At 38.6% G+C, this 20,265-nt stretch overlaps 2 protein-coding genes across 3 annotated transcripts; both read right to left on the reverse strand.

The window, feature by feature from the left end:
• Nucleotides 1-4,350: 4,350 nt before the first annotated feature.
• On the reverse strand, nt 4,351-17,379 carry btbd10b (BTB (POZ) domain containing 10b). 2 transcript variants are annotated; one of them, XM_063012808.1, is made up of 8 exons: nt 17,250-17,379; nt 12,707-12,896; nt 12,108-12,375; nt 11,890-11,992; nt 9,043-9,163; nt 8,434-8,631; nt 7,999-8,109; nt 4,351-5,740 (listed from the first exon to the last, which is right to left on the reverse strand). In XM_063012808.1, exons 2-8 carry the CDS (start codon nt 12,858-12,860, stop codon nt 5,412-5,414), a joined length of 1,284 nt encoding a protein of 427 aa, XP_062868878.1. In that variant the 5' UTR covers nt 12,861-12,896; nt 17,250-17,379; the 3' UTR covers nt 4,351-5,411. The 2 variants fall into 2 exon arrangements, with proteins under 2 accessions (XP_062868878.1, XP_062868879.1); XM_063012809.1 differs by lacking the exon at nt 17,250-17,379 and adding an exon at nt 17,097-17,157.
• Nucleotides 17,380-18,678: 1,299 nt separating this feature from the next.
• pth1b (parathyroid hormone 1b) lies at nt 18,679-19,359 on the reverse strand. The gene is made up of 3 exons (XM_063013412.1): nt 19,318-19,359; nt 19,110-19,200; nt 18,679-19,006 (listed from the first exon to the last, which is right to left on the reverse strand). The coding sequence occupies exons 1-3, from the start codon at nt 19,319-19,321 to the stop codon at nt 18,802-18,804; spliced, it is 300 nt and encodes a 99-aa protein (XP_062869482.1). The 5' UTR covers nt 19,322-19,359; the 3' UTR covers nt 18,679-18,801.
• Nucleotides 19,360-20,265: the final 906 nt, after the last annotated feature.

Raw genomic sequence — 20,265 nt, forward strand, 5'->3', positions numbered from 1 at the left:
CCTAAAATAAAACTTGTTAAATCACCTTTTGATTTGATCAAAGCATTTAGTCACTCTTCCTTGCATCTGTTAGATGGTGAAGGCATCTCCTGTGCACAGAGCAGGTCTAGGCTTTGACTGGGCCATTCCAAACCTTTGATCTTCTGGTAAAGCCGTTAGTTTGCAGAGGCCCGAAGGTTTTCTGACTGTTTGGAATTGTTCATTACCATGCTTTACTGTGGGTATGGTGCTCTTTGGTGATGTGCAGTTGGTTTTTTTTGCGCCAAACATGCCTTTTGGCGATTCAATCTTGATCTCATCAGATTATAACACATTTTCCCCACATGATTTTGTTAGACTTGATGTAGGTTTTTGCAAAACGTAGCCGGGTTTTGGTGTTTTTCTTGCCCCCCTACCCCACAGACCAGACATAGAAAGAATATGAGGGATTGTTGTTACATGTAGTACACAATCAGTACCTGGCAGAAGGCCAGAAGGCCTCTTGGACAATTTTTGTTCTTGTATTTTTATCACTTTTGGAGGCTCGTCCAGTTTTTGGTAATGTCACTGTTGTCACTGTTCTGGTGAGTAAAAGTTGTCAGTCCTATAACAAAAAATAAAATTAAAAAAAGTAAATAAATTAAAAGAAAGTAATGGCATTTAATGTAGGTTGGAATTATAATTCAAGCAACTTACTTCCAGTGCTCCGAAAAAGAATCTGTCTTCTTAAATTCTTCTATTTCTGCATATTTGTCACACTGATATGTTTCAGATCATTAAACTGCTTTTATATTAAACACAGATAAGCCAAGTAAACACAAAAAGCTATAAATGCCATCACAACTTTAAACACCCTATTATGAGGTATAGCTTGGCTTATACAGGTAAAAAATTATTTATCAAAATCACCTTTAAGTTTAAATCCCCTGATGAATTCCAGAATTCATTTTGGCAAAGTAAATATTAAGCCCTGTGAGACCTGAACAGTGCCTGATCACTACTGACAGTGACTACACACTTGTTTAAAAGTTTGTTTGTTTATTAGGATTGAGCATTATTAACATCATGTTTTACACTTTGGTTACATTCATGACAGGAACGGTAGTTACTCATTACACAAGATTCATCAGTTCACAAGTTTAATGTCAAACACAGTCATGGACAATTTGGTGTCTCCAACTTGCATGTTTTTGGACTGTGGGAGGAAACCAGAGCACTCGGAGGAAACCCACGCGGACACGGGGAGAACATGCAAACTCCACACAGAAAGGACCCGGACTGCCCCATCTGGGGTTCGAACCCAGGACCTTGCTGTGAGGCGACAGTGCTACCCACTATGCCACCAACTTGTTTAAATGCAGGGTAACTCAGGCACTTAAACAGTTGGGACATTGGAATGAAGAGAATAAAAACAGACAGCAATGATTGACTGGCTTGTATTTAAATAACATAAAAGCAAAACAACAAATTATATGTTTCTAAAACTAATAACTTTAATGTATTTTTTGTATATGGGCGTAATGCATACATAAGGGGTGCATTTATCAGTGTCCATTCTATTGGCACTAACACATTCTCCTACCAGTAAAAGTTGGAATTCCATGGGATTTAATATAGCTTCTGCCTTGCCCTTCATGCACAAAGAATTCTTCAGGTACTCTAAACGTTTTAATAATGTTATAGACTGTAGATCCCAACATTCACTGCAATTGTGGGGTAAAAAACATTGCTCTTAAACGGTTGTTTTGTTTACTAAAGTGGCAAACATTGACTCAATTTTAATCATAAACTACTTAAACATTAATGTCCTCTGTGTGGGTTCCCTCTGGAAGCTTCGGTTTCATTCCACAGCCCAAAGACATGCAAGTGAGGTGAATTTAAGGTACTAAATTGTTTATGACTGTTTGACAGTAATTACCTATCCTGTCATGAATGTAACCAAGGTGTGTAAAACATGATGTTAAAATCCTAATAAATATAAAACGAAAATAAATTATGGTCCTTTTATATCCATAAAAGCATCACCTGATACATCCAATTCACCTGTTTATCTGTAAAAGATTCCAAAACAGTTGTTGATGCAGGGATCAGATTAGGAATCTGCCTTTAAAGTAAATAAGGTTAAACATTTACTATCTCTGTGCTGTATTAACTCTACATACATTTTAAAATACTGCTTTGCCTTTATCTGCATTTTATCTAATGCCATATAAGGAAACTGCTTTATTACCAGGTTGGCCCAACACAGACAGTAAGGAAAGCCTAAAGATGGTAAAAACACTTTGATCCAGCTGACCTGTATTCATTCTTTTCCCAATACAGAATGAAATCCACTCGATCAATTCTACCATCATATCTAGTCATGGTGTGATACACAAGCGGGAACGTAGTGCTGGATAATGATCTTTACCCACTTCCAGAGTAGTGCTGCCATTACATGTACATTTTTTAAAACATTTCCTTTCACCTAATGTTAGCTCTGCTTTAACTCATTAATTTCCATGCAGGAAATGTTTAAATAACTCCAGCTATACAGTCACAAGAACATGTTGGTACGATTGATTGGATCATTAAAAAGTAAAGAATGTTGTTGTGTGGCTTCATTTCATTTCAGGAATTTAGCAGACGCTTTTATCCAAAGTGACCTACAGTGTACAGTCTAAGCAATTGAGAGTTAAGGGCCTTGCTCAAGAACATAACAGTGGCAACTTGGCAGTGGTGGGGATTAAACCAGCAAGCCTCTGATTACTAGTCCAGTACCTAGGCTACAACTGCCCTTACAAGCGGAATCTTGTTGCCCATGTAGCCCTTATAAAATACTGTTTAAATAAATGATATGACCAAAAGTACAAGTACACATTATCTTATAAGCACAAGGGCATCCTATTTTAAAATCTTGGGCACTGATATGGATCTCTCGCCCCTTTTGCAGCTATAACAGCATCCATTCTTTTGGAAAAACGTTCCACTGATTCGAGAAGTTTGAATTGTGACAGTAGGAAATTACGTCATTTTAATGAAATATATTTATAAGATCAGATACGATCACTGAACAAATAAAGGCTACTAAACTTCCTCCACACCAAACATAAAAACCTAAGGCATGGTTTTATGGACCTTGATTTGTGTACATGGGCATGCACATGGGTAGTCATTCTGAAACAACTCAATGACTTGGAAGCATATATTTAATTTAAGATTATTAATTTCATACAACAGTTGAAAAGTGTGGCCGAAACACCTAAACTCAGATAAAATAGGATGAGTGTCTAAATACGTTATATAATGTATCTATGTGTATATAGAATAAACATATTTTTGACTCACTTTTTATAACTATGGTTCAGGTTTGTGTATTTAATCAAATGTTGAGTATATTTCAGAAGCATTTATAGCTCATTTTCAGCACTGCTTCTAGCCAAGTTTTGCAAAAACTTCCCTCAGACACAATCTTAAGATCTTGGCTGGCCAAGCAGGACAAGACAAAAGAAAAACACGATGACTTTAAGCCTGTGAAACAACTGCTCGCAGATGGGACTTGCTTTTCTTCCTTAGACACTCGCAATCATCCGTTAACTACCACCCTCACCAGCTGGGTACATGCAGTCACCAGTCGCCTCTTCATCCTTTCACCTGCCAGTGGTGAAGTCTCACAGAGCCACTGCGTGCAGAAAAACACCCTATAAACTCCTGAATTCCCCACCACTGCACATATGTAACTGCTAGGCAACAGTGTAACCCACTTGACCTCCCACCCTCAGGCACAAACAACGGCACCTGTTTGGCACCCACACAGGTCGATAGCACCGTCTAGCATACAAACTTGAGAGCCTGAGAGCTTGAGATCTTAGCTGTGGTAGGCTAGCACATAAACTCATAAACCTTTATAATTGCAAGACTACGCTGGAACCAGAGCTGGGATCTCGAATACATTGTATCGAGTCTCAGCTCTGCCTGCCAGCTGGACTAAGCAACCAAATGAACAATGACTGGCCTGTTATTCAGATAGCGGTGGGATATTAAAAAGCCAGAAAGGGACTCTCTCATAACTAATGAAATTACGACCTCTGCTGGCTGATTGATGGTGCCTGCACAGAGAAAAGAGTGCTGTCAGGGTGTGTCTCTCCGTACACAGTGCTGATCCGCATTGCACTCGTCAAAGTGTAGGTGACAAGATGCATACGGAATGCTGCCCACATGTCGGAGGGGGCGTGGGTTAGCTTCGTTCTCCTCAATCAGAGCGGGGATCGGCAATGGTGGAGAGGAAGCATGACGCAATCGGGCAATTGGACGTGCTAAAAGGGAGAAAAAAGGAAAAATGCATAAAAACTAAATAATTGCAGTACTAAATAATTAACAATTGTTCAATAATTTAAAAAGAAGACATCTTTTATTCGCAACACAAATATTCCCAGCTCTAGTGTGTCCTCTAGTGTTCCCAGCTCTAGCTGATCCATGCTGTTCATCATCAAGTCATGTGCAGCAATGTTTACAATTGATTTAATATTGTCACTTTAAATGCACACTTTCTTTCCAGGGAGCGTTCTTGTTACGGCCAACCGCTGCACATCTATAATGAGTCATATATTTTCACCAACAATAAATAAGCGCATGCTGACAGGCAGCTGATCCAAATAAAAAAGGCCACAGCCTTTGCTATGAAAAGCAGTTGATGTAATGTTTATTTTGGCTCGTGGTATGCATTGGAAGTATCGGCTTTCATTGTGCAACATCAACAGAACATCTCAGAACAACGAAAGCGAACCGCATGTGTTTTAACCACACAATCATGTGTTCAACAACTTTATTTACACAATGACTCTCAAGCTCTGAACAGTGGAATTCTGACCACATAAATGTAACACTGCATTCATTCACCAGGCAAACAGACACCACTCCTTTGGCTCTGCGATGCAAAGGAGCTTTAAGGAGGAATTGGGACTGAGGAAGAGCTTTCCAATATATTAATAAAAGTAACACAGTGGTACCACCCAGGATACATCCCATACTTCTCAAATGAGATAAAATCTAATAAATCATTAATAATAATAATAATAATATAAAGAAAATAATAAAAAATTACCAATAATAATATTAATCAATAACGATAATATAGGCCCAATCACAAAATAAATGAGGTCACCTGAAACAGTTAATAAACAATAAAAAAAATTCCTTTGGTCAAGTGAAAAAAACAACAAACAAACAAAAACCAAAAATAAAAGAGCACTGCCCATGCCAGTATCCCGAGTCCCATTAGGGTGTTTTTTGGGATTTTTGTTGTACAACAGACTATCTTGTTGAGGCTCTAAGGCTGAGGAAGGAAGAGCAGAAGGCAACCTGGTTTACGGTGTTACTCTCGCGCCATGCTGCAGCATGCTTTGGGAGAGGAGAGGAAGAACAGAGAAGAGGAGGACAGGCAGAGTATGCATTCAGAGTGCAGGCGAGGCAGCTTCAGCGTCAGGCTCGTTGTAGTTGTTGCTGTAGTGGTGTCCTGGTGCAGGATGATTGGGTAGAATGTCCAGCTCGTCCACCTGAGGCCCGGGGTGCAGCGCAACCAGCTGGTCCTGTGGAATGTCGGCGGCAGCTGCTGCCAAGTTAGTGATGGATTTGCTCTTAACGCACTGGAAGTCCACGTGCCGGCTCTTGCCCTCTTCCTTCTCCCAGGACATTCGAATAAAGGGCCTTTGGACGTAGTTGTAGATGACCTCAGGTCTGCCACCTGGCCGCTTCTTGACCTTCTCTTTGTAGGTGGGATAGCCTATAAAAAAAAAAAAAGGATTTCCCCCCACCCAAGACTTTATTTAAATAAATCAGTGCATGTATGACATGTACACATGCAAACATGTATACAGATTTTGGGAATTCATGGTAAATGTTTCAAAATTCCATTGGTTGACTGAGCTGAATGACTGCCCTGACATGCAACCCTAATTTGAAATTTGATTGGTTTGTTCAGGAAGTCATCTTAATAAGTTTCATTACAACGGCAACAGGCTATTTTGCATTTTCAGATTTTGCCAGTATTTGTTTTAGAAATGCTAGTTAACATGCCTCCCAAGCATTGGGTGATTCAATAACTGTTTCTACTAACAAAATAATGATTGTGGGTCATACAGCCATAATGTCCAGCACAAACAATATTGAAAATCTTATCTATGATTACAGTGAGCATTAAAGTGTGGTGAGTCTATCATTTTTTTTTTGTATTTGTGCCTATTCAGTCAAAAAAGGCAATTGTCAGGTCATTTGACAATTGATGAAATGGGATTGACGCTCAGTGCACAGAGCCCTGAACTTAATTCCATTAAACACATTCGGTTTGAAAAAGATTTTGATAAGCACTACAATTTCTCCACACCAAGGTTGTTCAAACAATTTCTCCACACCAAGGTTGTTCAAACATATTTTGCACATTCATGCAAAAATAGAAAAGAACCTTCCTCTAACTGTTGCCATAAGCACAGGGCTCTAGAGTGCGACCAATTTGGTCGCACATGCGACCTAATTTCTCAATGGTGCGACTAAAAAAAATCTCAGGTCGCACCGGTGCGACCAGGCGTCCGAGGGAAAGAAAAAACGACACACATTAGGCCAATATCATGGTCTAAACCAATCAGAGATAGTGAAGGGCGGGACAATATTGTAGCGGTGATGTGAGCGACATTCAGCTCAGCCAATCAGAATGCAGCACCACGTGCGTTCGGACGTTCTGCCGTAAGTTTAGTTTTGTATATGAGACTCGCCGGATGTCCCCAGAATGAAAGTTCGGGTTCTGGAGCTCGGCGGTGTAAAGTGTTGTAACGCTCACTTAAGTCCTGACTAAACAGTTAAAGTGACTCTACCCTGTCGTGTGCCTTTATTCCCACACCTCCACCACCGCACAGCAAAAGACCCGCAGCATCCCCACCGGACAGCGGCTAGGTGAGCCGACCCTCTACAGTAGCAAGGGGCTAATGCTAGCGGTAAAGTGCCGCGATAGTGAAAGTAAAAACACGACAATATTTTCGTTAAGTAAAATATAAAAATAACTAAAAGACCAAAATATATTACAATACATGTAGTCAAAATACGCAGTGAGTGCACCGCAAGCGATTTTGGGAATCTGTGTAAAAGATTCAGTAAAGCCGATAATATAATGCACTGCATTTAAGATTACACTCTAACACACACACAAACATATACATATAATTTTAAATATACACACACATATAAATAGATATACACACATACATACACATTTACTCTATTATTTTTATAATTTTTATAAGTGTGCTATAATTAGTCTGTAATACTATAATTAACTGTAAAGAAGACAGTGGCCGGCAATAGTATATTTGTGACTGGTTCTAATACATTTCGAATTGAAAGGCTGAAAAAGCCCAATGCATCTATAAAACACATTACATGCCGCAATAAATGCACTGCCCAAGTGTCCCCTCTCCCCTCTGCCCTTCATTGTCAGGCAGCAGCAAACAGATCATCAGACGAGGCCATGTTGACCAGATTGTTAGTTATTTCCAAGTCAATATTGCCTGTATGGACAGTGATTAAAAAAAAAAAAAAAAAAAAAGTGAACCTGTAAAACTGCGGTGTTAAATGCGATGCGGTCGAAAATTTGGGTGCACCTAACTTTTGTGCTGGTGCACCTAAGAAAAAAAGTTAGGTGCACCAGTGCAACCAGTGCAAAACGTTAGTCTAGAGCCCTGAAGCATGTTATTTATTTTGCATGATTGATTTTACACACTCGTTAGCAATGAGTGAAGCTTTAGTTGATTTATGCTGTTTTGTGTTATTTGTAGGGATACACTCTACCCACAACGCGATGCACGATTTTTTTAACTGAAATCGAAGACAATTCAAAATTGTTTTGCATAGTTTGTAACTACCTCAGAAATAAAATGGCATTCATTATTTGATAAATAAAAGATAATCACAAATTAAGTTATTTGTAACATGTATTATACTGTATAAATATGACTGCTGTTCACAACTAATAAAAAAACACCACACACTTACCTTCAATGCCTAATCTTATTTTCTTCAGTCCCCTTTCCTTCAAAACTGATTTGGCAACATCTCTGTTTTCAATATATTTGAAGAATCGGTAGAGTTTTGTACTGTATATGACTGAAAAAGAAGATTAAAAATGCATTTAGCCAAAGATAATGTACTGTACTAATGGCCATAAATAAACCAAAATCATATACAAAACACAAGATTATGTAACATCATGACCTTCCTAGACTTATCCAAATCTACTTTATTTAATGTACAAATCTACATATCAAATGAATAAATGATTTTTTTAATGGGACGCTATAAGCTTGACGGTTAACAGTGACAACAACTGGTTGTCAGTTTAAAGAAAAAGCAAAAATTAGCATCACTTAGACTCTGGAGATTTTTGTGTAAAACTACCACATACTGTCCACCAGACATTGTCTTACTCACTCTGTGAATACTCCTCTCCCATCTGGGGTGGATACTCCTCGTCCCAGTCCACCACATCGTCATCGGTGAGAACAACAATGTGGCACTCCCTCTCTCCACTCTGAGCGCTGGCCACCATCAGAGGCAACACCATTTCTTCCAGGTAGAACTCAAACTGTTGTCGTGCACCATCATTTGACAGCTCGTGCATCAAGGCGCCTGTGAAGAACAGATTTATTAAACACGAATGACCAGCTGTTGTAACCTTTTCTTTGAGAAGATATGAAACTGTAGGATCATTGGTTTCTAAACTGCAAACAACCTTGTATGCCCCAAGATATATGGTCAACAGTATGTCGACAGCCCCTTAATTACCAAGTTTAGGTGTTTCAGCCGAACCCATGTCTACCAAATAATTCCAATAAAATAAACTATGGGAATAGGATGGCGGACAAGCTCATGTGTGACAAGCTCATGGTCAGGTGTGCAAATATATATGGATATATTGTGTATTAAAGTAAGCCCTAGCTCAATACACACACACATATAAGTACTAAGTTATTACTTACACCAAAGTTTAACTGGAATAAACCTGGTGTGACCACGGCTTAGCCAAGTACATGTACTCACTTAAGTCCCTGCACTTGATTGTGCTGTAGTCAAAAGAGATGCACAGATAGTCACATGCTTCCCTCAGTTCTGGAATGGAGATTCCATCAGGGCAGCGGATTATTCCTGTCTTGTAGTAATCCTGCCAGTTAGAACAAACCAGACATAAAAAAAGCCATTAACAAACCTGCACCAAAGACTTTAGGCTTAAACACAAAAATGCCTCACAAGCCAAGGCTCAAACTGCTCACACCATTTTACATCCAGAGTATCAAGGGAGACAAAGATCACTTAGCTGAAAAAAGAAATGCATAAAGTTTTTTGGTAGTGGTACAGGGATGTGAATAAACCTTCAACTCTCACAGAGATTACTTTCTTCTCCCTAATCTGTTTGGTGCAACAAAAAATTAATTGAAGCAGAAGTCAACTATTTGCACAGGTATTTATTAGACTACTGTTGACTAATCAGTCTAAAACCCTAAAAGTGTTCTACTCAGTGTCCTGGAACATAAGCGGGTGTGATTAGAGCACCAGTTTTTCTGGCAGCTCAAGAGATCTCAGTACAAAGCTGAAGCATATTAAAATGAGCCTTGTGCAATTCATTACTTTAGAGTGCATGCTCACAAGTGTTATGCAAAGCTATCTTAAACAGGTTTTTTAAGTACAGTGCTGGCCAAAAGTATTGGCACCCCTGCAATTCTGTCAGATAATACTCAATTTCTTCCAGAAAATGATTGCAATTACAAATGCTTTGATATTAAAATGTTCATTTAATTTGTCTTCAATGGAAAACCACAAAAATAATTGTCAAAAAGCCAAATTGGATATAATTCCACACCAAACATAAAAAAGGGGGTGGACAAAAGTATTGGCACCCTTTAAAAAATCATGTGATGCTTCTCTAATTTGTGTAATTAACAGCACCTGTTACTTACCTGTGGCACATAACAGGTGGTGGCAATAACTAAATCACACTTGCAGCCAGTTAAAATGGATTAAAGTTGACTCAACCTCTGTCCTGTGTCCTTGTGTGTACCACATTGAGCATGGAGAAAAGAAAGAAGACCAAAGAACTGTCTGAGGACTTGAGAAGCAAAATTGTGAGGAAGCATGGGCAATCTCAAGGCTACAAGTCCATCTCCAAAGACCTGAATGTTCCTGTGTCTACCGTGCGCAGTGTCATCAAGAAGTTTAAAGCCCATGGCACTGTGGCTAACCTCCCTAGATGTGGACGGAAAAGAAAAATTGACGAGAGATTTCAACGAAAGATTGTGCGGATGGTAGATAAAGAACCTCGACTAACATCCAAACAAGTTCAAGCTGCCCTGCAGTCCGAGGGTACAACAGTGTCAACCCGTACTATCCGTCGGCGTCTGAATGAAAAGGGACTCTATGGTAGGATACCCAGGAAGACCCCACTTCTGACCCAGAGACATAAAAAAGCCAGGCTGGAGTTTGCCAAAACTTACCTGAGAAAGCCAAAAACGTTTTGGAAGAATGTTCTCTGGTCAGATGAGACAAAAGTAGAGCTTTTTGGGAAAAGGCATCAATATAGAGTTTACAGGAAAAAAAACGAGGCCTTCAAAGAAAAGAACACGGTCCCTACAGTCAAACATGGCGGAGGTTCCCTGATGTTTTGGGGTTGCTTTGCTGCCTCTGGCACTGGACTGCTTGACCGTGTGCATGGCATTATGAAGTCTGAAGACTACCAACAAATTTTGCAGCATAATGTAGGGCCCAGTGTGAGAAAGCTGGGTCTCCCTCAGAGGTCATGGGTCTTCCAGCAGGACAATGACCCAAAACACACTTCAAAAAGCACTAGAAAATGGTTTGAGAGAAAGCACTGGAGACTAAAGTGGCCAGCAATGAGTCCAGACCTGAATCCCATAGAACACCTGTGGAGAGATCTCAAAATGGCAGTTTGGAGAAGGCACCCTTCAAATCTCAGGGACCTGGAGCAGTTTGCCAAAGAAGAATGGTCTAAAATTCCAGCAGGGCATTGTAAGACACTCATTGATGGTTACCGGAAGCGGTTGTTCGCAGTTATTTTGTCTAAAGGTTGTGCTACCAAGTATTAGGCTGAGGGTGCCAATACTTTTGTCCGGCCCATTTTTGGAGTTTTGTGTAAAATGATAATTGATTTGACTTTTTTTTCATTCTCTTTTGTGTTTTTTCATTGCAAGCAAAATAAATGAAGATATTAATACCAAAGCATTTGTGATTGCAATCATTTTCTGGAAGAAATTGAGTATTATCTGACAGAATTGCAGGGGTGCCAATACTTTTGGCCAGCACTGTATGTAGTCCTGCAGGCTGGAAAACCTCCAAATGAAAGAGGCATAACTCCAAACAGATTGGCCTTAACTCGGAATAGGTTTGCCCTTTCTTAATGCATCGTTATTGGTCATTTTCAAATACATCCAAAAGGCCTGTAATTTAGCAGGCTCTGTACGCTTAAGTATGTAATAGAAAAAAAAATTTCTCCGGTCACATACAGTTAAATTGTTACATGTAGTTAGTAATACTGTACAAGCCATAATGTAAGTTAAGTTTAAAGCTACTGTGTTTGCTGGAGCCTCGGGTATCTACCATGACTGTGTACTAATAATTATTAGGAGATTCTAGCGTTAAAACAGAAGTATTGAAGTCAGATATTTATTTGATCATTTAATTTAGATTTGTATGTAAAATATGAATGCAGTTAAGAATATTTGTAAAAACCTAATGACATTACAGTGGATAAAAACACTGAAATCCAAATTACAGGAATAGATTAAAATAATCTGAAAAGAGGAAAAATTCACACTTAATCCGGTGGTGACAAAAAGGAAATCACAAGTCTCCCTAACAATAAAAAAACAAACTCACCAGAATTGCCCTGAACACAGTAGAACTAATGCCCTCTGCCACATTGTACTCGCCTTTCTCATTAGGCCGTGTGAAATTGTGTTCTCTTCCTGAACCAAACATTCTGAAAAATACAAGAATAAATAAACTTTGTTTCATGCATAAATAATGACAATTCTAAAATGCATAAGTTTCTTTTGGTTAAAACAAGTTAAAAAACATTAACGTGTGTCTCTAACCTGCCCAGCATGGTGTTGGGCTGAGCGGTAAAAATAGATGGGTCCACCACAAAGCGTGTGTTGTCCACGATGAGTGTGACCCTCTCTGAGGTCCGGTGGGTGCGGGCTCCCTCCTTAGCGTTTTCATAGACGAACACCATCTCCCCTGTGCCTATGCTCTTGAAAGTGCTCTCCGAGCTTGACAGGCTACTGTTGCGACTGCTGGAGCCACTGGGAGAGACTCTCTGAGGCCTGGGGCTGTTAGGCCGAGATGAGCCACTATCTCGATCTGTACAAACACAACATAAATCAGGCATATTCAAAGTCCTCCTATTTATAATAAATTAGCAGGTGGCATACAATGCTTTGAAATAAATATAAGTTTTACAGATGTTGGTCTGGCATAAAATAGCATGACATTGTATCCAAATATAGCATATCTGTAAACTGACCTCTGTTTTGAACTGGAATAACCTGCTATCATCACATCATAAGAAGATAAACCAGAACATACCTGAATGACTTTCTTTTTGCTAAAATATACACTAAATAAGAAAAACTATACATTAATTATCTACTGTCATGTTTTTTTTTAGTGTGGTTTGTAATAAGGATCTTACCACTAGTGTGTTGTCGTGTGGGTGAGGTAACATTGCGGATGCAGGGGGTGAGCTGGCCTTCAGTTCTTTCATGAGAGGAGTCACGTGAACGGTCACTGGAACGCCGGCGATCTCTCGAGCGCTCACATCCTCCGCTCGCACTGTACAAGCTCATCTTTACCTGATCTGCCTCAAAAAGAGACTAGGGGGCCTGTCCATTGTAAAGACAGAGATCATATTAATAAAAAAAACGATTCCATATATATTCCATTCCGATAAAGGAAATCATACACACACACACACACACACACACACACACACACACACACACACACACACATATATATAAGGGATATACAGTGGGGGAAATAAGTATTTGATCCCCTGCTGATTTTGTAAGTTTACCCCCTTACAAAGACTTGAACAGTCTATAATTTTTATGGAAGGTTTATTTTAACAGAGAGAGACAGAATATCAACAAAAAATCCAGAAAAAAAACATTAAATAAAAGTTATAAATTAATTAGTATTTAATTAAGGGAAATAAGTATTTGATCCCCTACCAACCAGCAAGAATTCTGACCCCCACAGACCGGTTATGTGCCCATGAGGCACACAAATTAGTCCTGTCCCTGTATAAAAGACTCCTGTCACAGAATCAGTTTCTTCCGTTCAAATCTCTCGACCACCATGGGCAAGACCAAAGAGCTATCAAAAGACGTCAGGGACAAGATTGTAGACCTGCACAAGGTTGGAATGGGCTACAAGACAATCAGCAAGAAGCTTGGTGAGAAAGAGAGCACTGTTGGTGTGATAATTCGAAAATGGAAGAAATACAAGATCACAGTCAATCACCCTCACTCTGGAGCTCCATGCAAGATCTCACCTGGTGGGGTAAGAATGATTCTGAGAAAGGTGAGGTCAGTCCAGAATTACACGGGAGGAGCTTGTCAATGATCTCAAGGGAGCTGGGAGCACAGTCACCAAGAAAACCATTAGTAACACACTTCGCCGTAATGGATTGAGATCCTGCAGTGCCCGCAAAGTCCCTTTGCTCAAGAAGGCTCATGTACAGGCCCGTCTGAAGTTTGCCAATGAACACCTGAATGATTCAGAGAAAGCTTGGGAGAATGTGATATGGTCAGATGAGACCAAAATTGAGCTCTTTGGCATCAACTCCACTCGCCGTGTTTGGAGGCAAAGAAATGCCCGGTGGGGATGGTGTTCTTGGGGTCATATCCAGCATTTCTCTGCTCCCAGCTCCCTTGAGATCATTGACAAGCTCCTCCCATGTAATTCTGGACTGACCTCACCTTTCTCAGAATCATTCTTACCCCACCAGGTGAGATCTTGCATGGAGCTCCAGAGTGAGGGTGATTGACTGTGATCTTGTATTTCTTCCATTTTCGAATTATCGCACCAACAGTGGTCTCTTTCTCACCAAGCTTCTTGCTGATGGTCTTGTAGCCCATTCCAGCCTTGTGCAGGTCTACAATCTTGTCCCTGACGTCCTTTGATAGCTCTTTGGTCTTGCCCATGGTGGTCGAGAGATTTGAACGAAAGAAACTGATTCTGTGACAGGAGTCTTTTATACAGGGACAGGACTAATTTGTGTGCCTCATGGGCACATAACCGGTCTGTGGGGGTCAGAATTCTTGCTGGTTGGTAGGGGATCAAATACTTATTTCCCTTAATTAAATACTAATTAATTTATAACTTTTATTTAATGTTTTTTTTCAGGATTTTTTGTTGATATTCTGTCTCTCTCTGTTAAAATAAACCTTCCATAAAAATTATAGACTGTTCAAGTCTTTGTAAGGGGGTAAACTTACAAAATCAGCAGGGGATCAAATACTTATTTCCCCCACTGTATAAACATTTAAACAAATACAAATCTAAGCAACCCAATCATTCACACCTGCCTATTCAATTTGTGTTAGAATACGAAGGGTTAAATTAAAGGAGCCCTTTGTCTTCCTTCATTTTTACTAGAAAAATGATTCGTCCAGGTATAAATTCTCAGCGGGCTGAGCAACAAATGTTCTATGAGAGACCAATTTCAAATGGCTGTAAAACTGAGTGATCACCTCCTACGTAATATTTTCAGGATACGGTTGAAATACTTTTGAGAATAAAGTTAAAATATTATGGCCAAAGGGTGTACAACAGGGAGATAGCAATTAACCTCTTAAAGTTAAAATGAGGGACACTGTGGATAGTTATATTTTTATATCAGTTTCACAAACAAATATCAATCTCCTAGCACATTTGAATCAGTTTTTGCTGTCATAGGACAAAGTAAACTAGGCTGGATTTTTTTTTTCAGATTGGGGGGTGGGGGGTATCAGAGGTTCTTTTCATTTTAAAACAGAACCTCCAATGCAGTACAATCAGACCAATGTAATGGCTTGAGAAAAAAAACAAAAAACAGGAAATACCAATGATAGCTTTCCGTCTACAGAGGGTTCTAAAAATACACAAACAATGAAGTAAAAAGGCAAGTCTTTAACAGTCATGATCAGGATTCTTAAATGCTTTTCAGCTTTGCTGTTGGTCAGGCTAATTCATTTTCCCTTACTTGTCCATTATTTTAGAAATGCTAAACTTTATATAACTTATACGTTTTAAGAATTAAGGATGAGCTGCTATTCTCAGACATGTGAAATAATAAAAGAAAGGATATCTAAATAAGCATGTTTTATGCTAATCACAAATGAGACCATACAGTTAGATAATATGTTTTCTGGTGAAATTTCCAGCTATGGTCATTAAAACATGAACACTAGGAATTGCACTGGAGCTAATTAGTGAACCTTATCCACAAAACAATTATACAAAAGTACAACAAGACTCGTAAACACCTTTAAAGAACTTAATCATTGGATAAGTCTATTTTTGAAAGATTTATTGTCTGTAACATTAATTGTTCATTATAAGTTGTTCAACAGAGTTTACAACTATGTACATATGTATACACACATCTAAGCAATTATACACACATTGTCCATTTTATCAGCTCCACTTATCATATAGAAGAAGCACTTTGTAGTTCTACAATTACTGACTGTAGTCCATCTGTTTCTCTTTGTTAGCCCCCTTTCATGTTGTTCTTTAATGGTCATGACTCTTCCAGGACCACTACAGAGTAGGTATTATTTAGGTGGTGGGTCATTCTCAGCACTGCAGTGACACTGACATGGTGGTGGTGTGTTAGTGTGTATTGTGCTTGTATGAGTGGATCAGACACAACAGTGCTGCTGGAGTTTTTAAACACCTCACTGTCCCCGCTGGAGTGAGAATAGTCCACCAACCAAAAACATCCAGCCAACAGCACCCAGTGCCTACTGCGTCCTATGACCACTGATGAAGGTCTAGAAGATGACCAACTCAAACAGCAGCAATAGATGAGCGATCGTCTCTGACTTTATATCTACAAGGTGGACCAACTAGGTAGGAGTGTCTAATAGAGTGGACAGTGAGTGGACATGGCATTTAAAAACTCCAGCAGCATTGCTGTGTCTTATCTACACACACCACCACCATGTCAGTGTCCCTGCAGTGCTGAGAATCATCCACCAGCTAAATAATACGTGCTCTGTGGTGGTCCTGGGAGGGTCCTAACCATTGAAGAACAGGGTGAAAGGGGGCGAACAAAGCATCCAGAGAAACAGATAGACTACAGTCAGTAATTGTAGAACTACAAAGTGCTTCTGTATGGTAAGTGGAGCTGATAAAATGGACAGTGAGTGTAGAAACAAGGAGGTCTGTTATTGCTAATATTCAAAATAATATCATTTAACAAAACCTACTTAAAACATTATAGATTACTTTAAGAATCTCTAAATAATTGCTAATGTCATGATCATAATAGGGTTTAAGGGTTAACTCAGTCAGTAAATAAATACTTTCTTCGTTCTCCACATTCTTGCGTTTTACTTTCCTTCAACCTGAGGCTTTGACCAGCAAATAACTTGTTTGAAGGATTATCTTAAAGTTATTATATTTTGTAAGCACATGATGTGGAAATTATGCTTAGATATCATAGCAAATGCCACATGATGAGTAAGTTTATAATGTACGTGTACCTAAAGTGACCGGACACGAAACCTTTCGGGATGTCACGTAACCAGTAACAATTATTACCCACTGCCCACGGTCATATCATGTTACTAACGCTCGTTTGGCTGTTTGTTATTGACATAGGTCATGTATCAGACATTATATACGCAATGAGCAAAGTAAAGCGAGTAAGTAAGGAAGCTAGCCAGCTAACAATGTTTTTATTCAGTTGCCATTAGCTTCTGTTAGCTGCATAGCACCAATTTCACTGACACTTCACAAAGTTAGCAACATGAATAAAGTCACTGACAGGATACTTAATGTTATTAAAATAAAAAAAAAACCTTTCTTACAGTAATATGTGTTTTCCGCTGTAACTTTAATGTAGCTAAGCTGCGACATGCTAGCTAAGATTTTGAAGGAATTTCGCCACGAGCCCAAAAGCAAACCGTCAGAAGCTAACAAACAACCGACTCTTTTTCATGGTCAAAACTGTTATTTCTTACCTTTACACCGTCCTAGGCATTGAATTTAAAATTCTGGTGAAAGAATCAGGACATGGAGAGAGATAACAGGTTAGAGAAAAATCCAGCTGGGAGAGCGCATTTTTCAAATAAGCAAATTCATCCCAGTACGTCTGATACTGCTGAATAACCATAGAGAACAACAGGCTCAAATCTCGCGAGAACTGCCGGAGAACTTTTAGCCAGAAAAAGGATCTGTGTCAAATCTCGCGAGAACTGAAAACGACCAGTACTGTATGTACCACAGAGGCACCAAATATACTTCATTCACTCTGTCTGCTGTTTTAGAATATTTAGAACATTCATTTATTTTGAATTACTATATACTCAAGGATAGGCACTAAATCTAATTCTAAAGGGATTGAGAATATGCAAAGATTTTTAGAGAGACCAGAACCTTGGGCCAGGGTACATTTGTTCATGTGCCACCTCCTTTTAGCACAACAGGTTCACTTGGTACAATGGGTACATCCATTATTTTGACTTTGATTTTTGATTTTTTTTTATTATGTCAATTAAGGCAGTAGGATGGCACAGATGGTAGTGCTGTTGCCTTACAGTAAGAAATGCCTGGGTTTAATTCCCCACCCAGACAGTCAGGGTCCTTTCTGTGAGGAATTTGCATGTTCTCCCTTTGTCTGTGTTGGTTTTTAAGTTAAAAATTAAATTATTTTTTAAATAATTCAGTATTTCAAACATTATTGTAACCTTATTTAAGTGCTTATTTTAAGCTTTTTACTTTCAAACATAAGTGATAGTTTAATTTTCTAGGTAGAGATTAAAAGAACCATGTGAAAAATGCAAACAACTGATGCGAACAACTATTGATATAAATGAAAAAGTTTTAAATTGCATTAAATTATGTAAAAAAAAAGTAAGGTTTGTTCAAAACATAATAATATGAATAATGATAATAATATTACTTGATATCATTATTTTTGTTATCATCATTATTATAAGTATTAATAATTACTGAATTAATTAAATTACCACCAAAGTAAGGTGGATTACTTAAAAATAGCTGTTTAATACAAAACCAGAAGAAAACAAAAAAGGAAACCTATGTCCTTCATTTGCCTTTAGCTTTACTTAGTTGTACAAACAGCCAAACATTTTAAAAAATAAACTAGGTAACAAAATAAATAAATAAATAAATAAATAAGCAGCAATCAAACTGTGATTTTCTTATCATAACAATTAATTACAAATAATTATAATATTGTTGTTTTGTAATTTACTCTTTTAAAACAAGCTTCCATTACACTGATAATTTATACAAAGAGAAATAAATCTGGTTGGTCCAAAACTTTTAGAAGCCTTTATTTTATAAAACAGATTTAGTAAACAATAGCTACTGTAAAAGTCTTACATAATAAATAAACACAAAAATAAATATATTATAAACCAGTAAATTAGTGCACTTTATCAGCAATGGGGCAATGTATCTTTTTCTGTAGAGACATTTAAATACTCTTAAACATATCCGTTCCAAATCTAAGTAAGACAAAACACATGGATAACAAAGTTTCCAATGTTAACTTGAGATCCTGATCGGACTGTTCCATGCATTCAAATCTGAAGAATGTGTCCTGCTTTTTCCTTTTTGTCCTTTTTGTGACTCATTAATAGAAGGTATGATTATAGTCTTCAGCTTTACTTGGAGCCAGTCCTGTCTTTCAACCACTTGCTTATGTTCTCCAACATTGTGCATCAGCTGGACTTCACTGATGGACCTCTTGCTGTGGAACATGCAAACTATTGATTAGTCAAACATATGAATGTGAATAAACTCTAAAAATATAATAAAGCATTTCAAGACAATCAGGTAATTAATGTTCTTACCTAATTGGCTGTCCTTCCAGAGCTACTAGATGACAGAGACTCCAGACCAGGATAATTAGCATGGCTTTGTTCATGGTATATGTTGAAACTGCTGTATTATTATGTATAAATAAAGAATAAAAAATGAGAATTGAAAGGAAAAATGTTAAAATGGACTATTTTAGATTATAAAGTACAATATATGCACATTAAAATGTAATAAACTTACACATTTTATAATTGTAATTCCCAGAAAAGCTCCATGGGTCAGTTGGCATTGTGGTCATACTGGGTGCTGCTGTCTTTTCTTTTTATGCCTGTGCCCCCTCCCCTATGTCATTGATGAACATTCCCAATCATTGATGGTGATGTCACCTCATTCTTTGATGGAAAAGGCATGTATATGCACCTCCAGCAATCCACCCACCCCCTACCATTTTTGTGTTCAACAACTTGAGCAAGACCCCTTGTGAGCAAGCTGTCATTAAACTGTTTGATATATATATATACAGTGTATCACAAAAGTGAGTACACCCCTCACATTTCTGCAAATATTTCATTATATCTTTTCATGGGACAACAATATAGACATGAAACTTGGATATAACTTAGAGTAGTCAGTGTACAGCTTGTATAGCAGTGTAGATTTACTGTCTTCTGAAAATAACTCAACACACAGCCATTAATGTCTAAATAGCTGGCAACATAAGTGAGTACACCCCACAGTGAACATGTCCAAATTGTGCCCAAATGTGTCGTTGTCCCTCCCTGGTGTCATGTGTCAAGGTCCCAGGTGTAAATGGGGAGCAGGGCTGTTAAATTTGGTGTTTTGGGTACAATTCTCTCATACTGGCCACTGGATATTCAACATGGCACCTCATGGCAAAGAACTCTCTGAGGATGTGAGAAATAGAATTGTTGCTCTCCACAAAGATGGCCTGAGCTATAAGAAGATTGCTAACACCCTGAAACTGAGCTACAGCATGGTGGCCAAGGTCATACAGCGGTTTTCCAGGACAGGTTCCACTCGGAACAGGCTTTGCCAGGGTCGACCAAAGAAGTTGAGTCCACGTGTTCGGCGTCATATCCAGAGGTTGGCTTTAAAAAATAGACACATGAGTGCTGCCAGCATTGCTGCAGAGGTTGAAGACGTGGGAGGTCAGCTCGGTCTGCATGG

Source organism: Trichomycterus rosablanca, chromosome 17 (genome assembly GCF_030014385.1).
Source record: "Trichomycterus rosablanca isolate fTriRos1 chromosome 17, fTriRos1.hap1, whole genome shotgun sequence".
Lineage (NCBI taxonomy): Eukaryota > Metazoa > Chordata > Actinopteri > Siluriformes > Trichomycteridae > Trichomycterus > Trichomycterus rosablanca.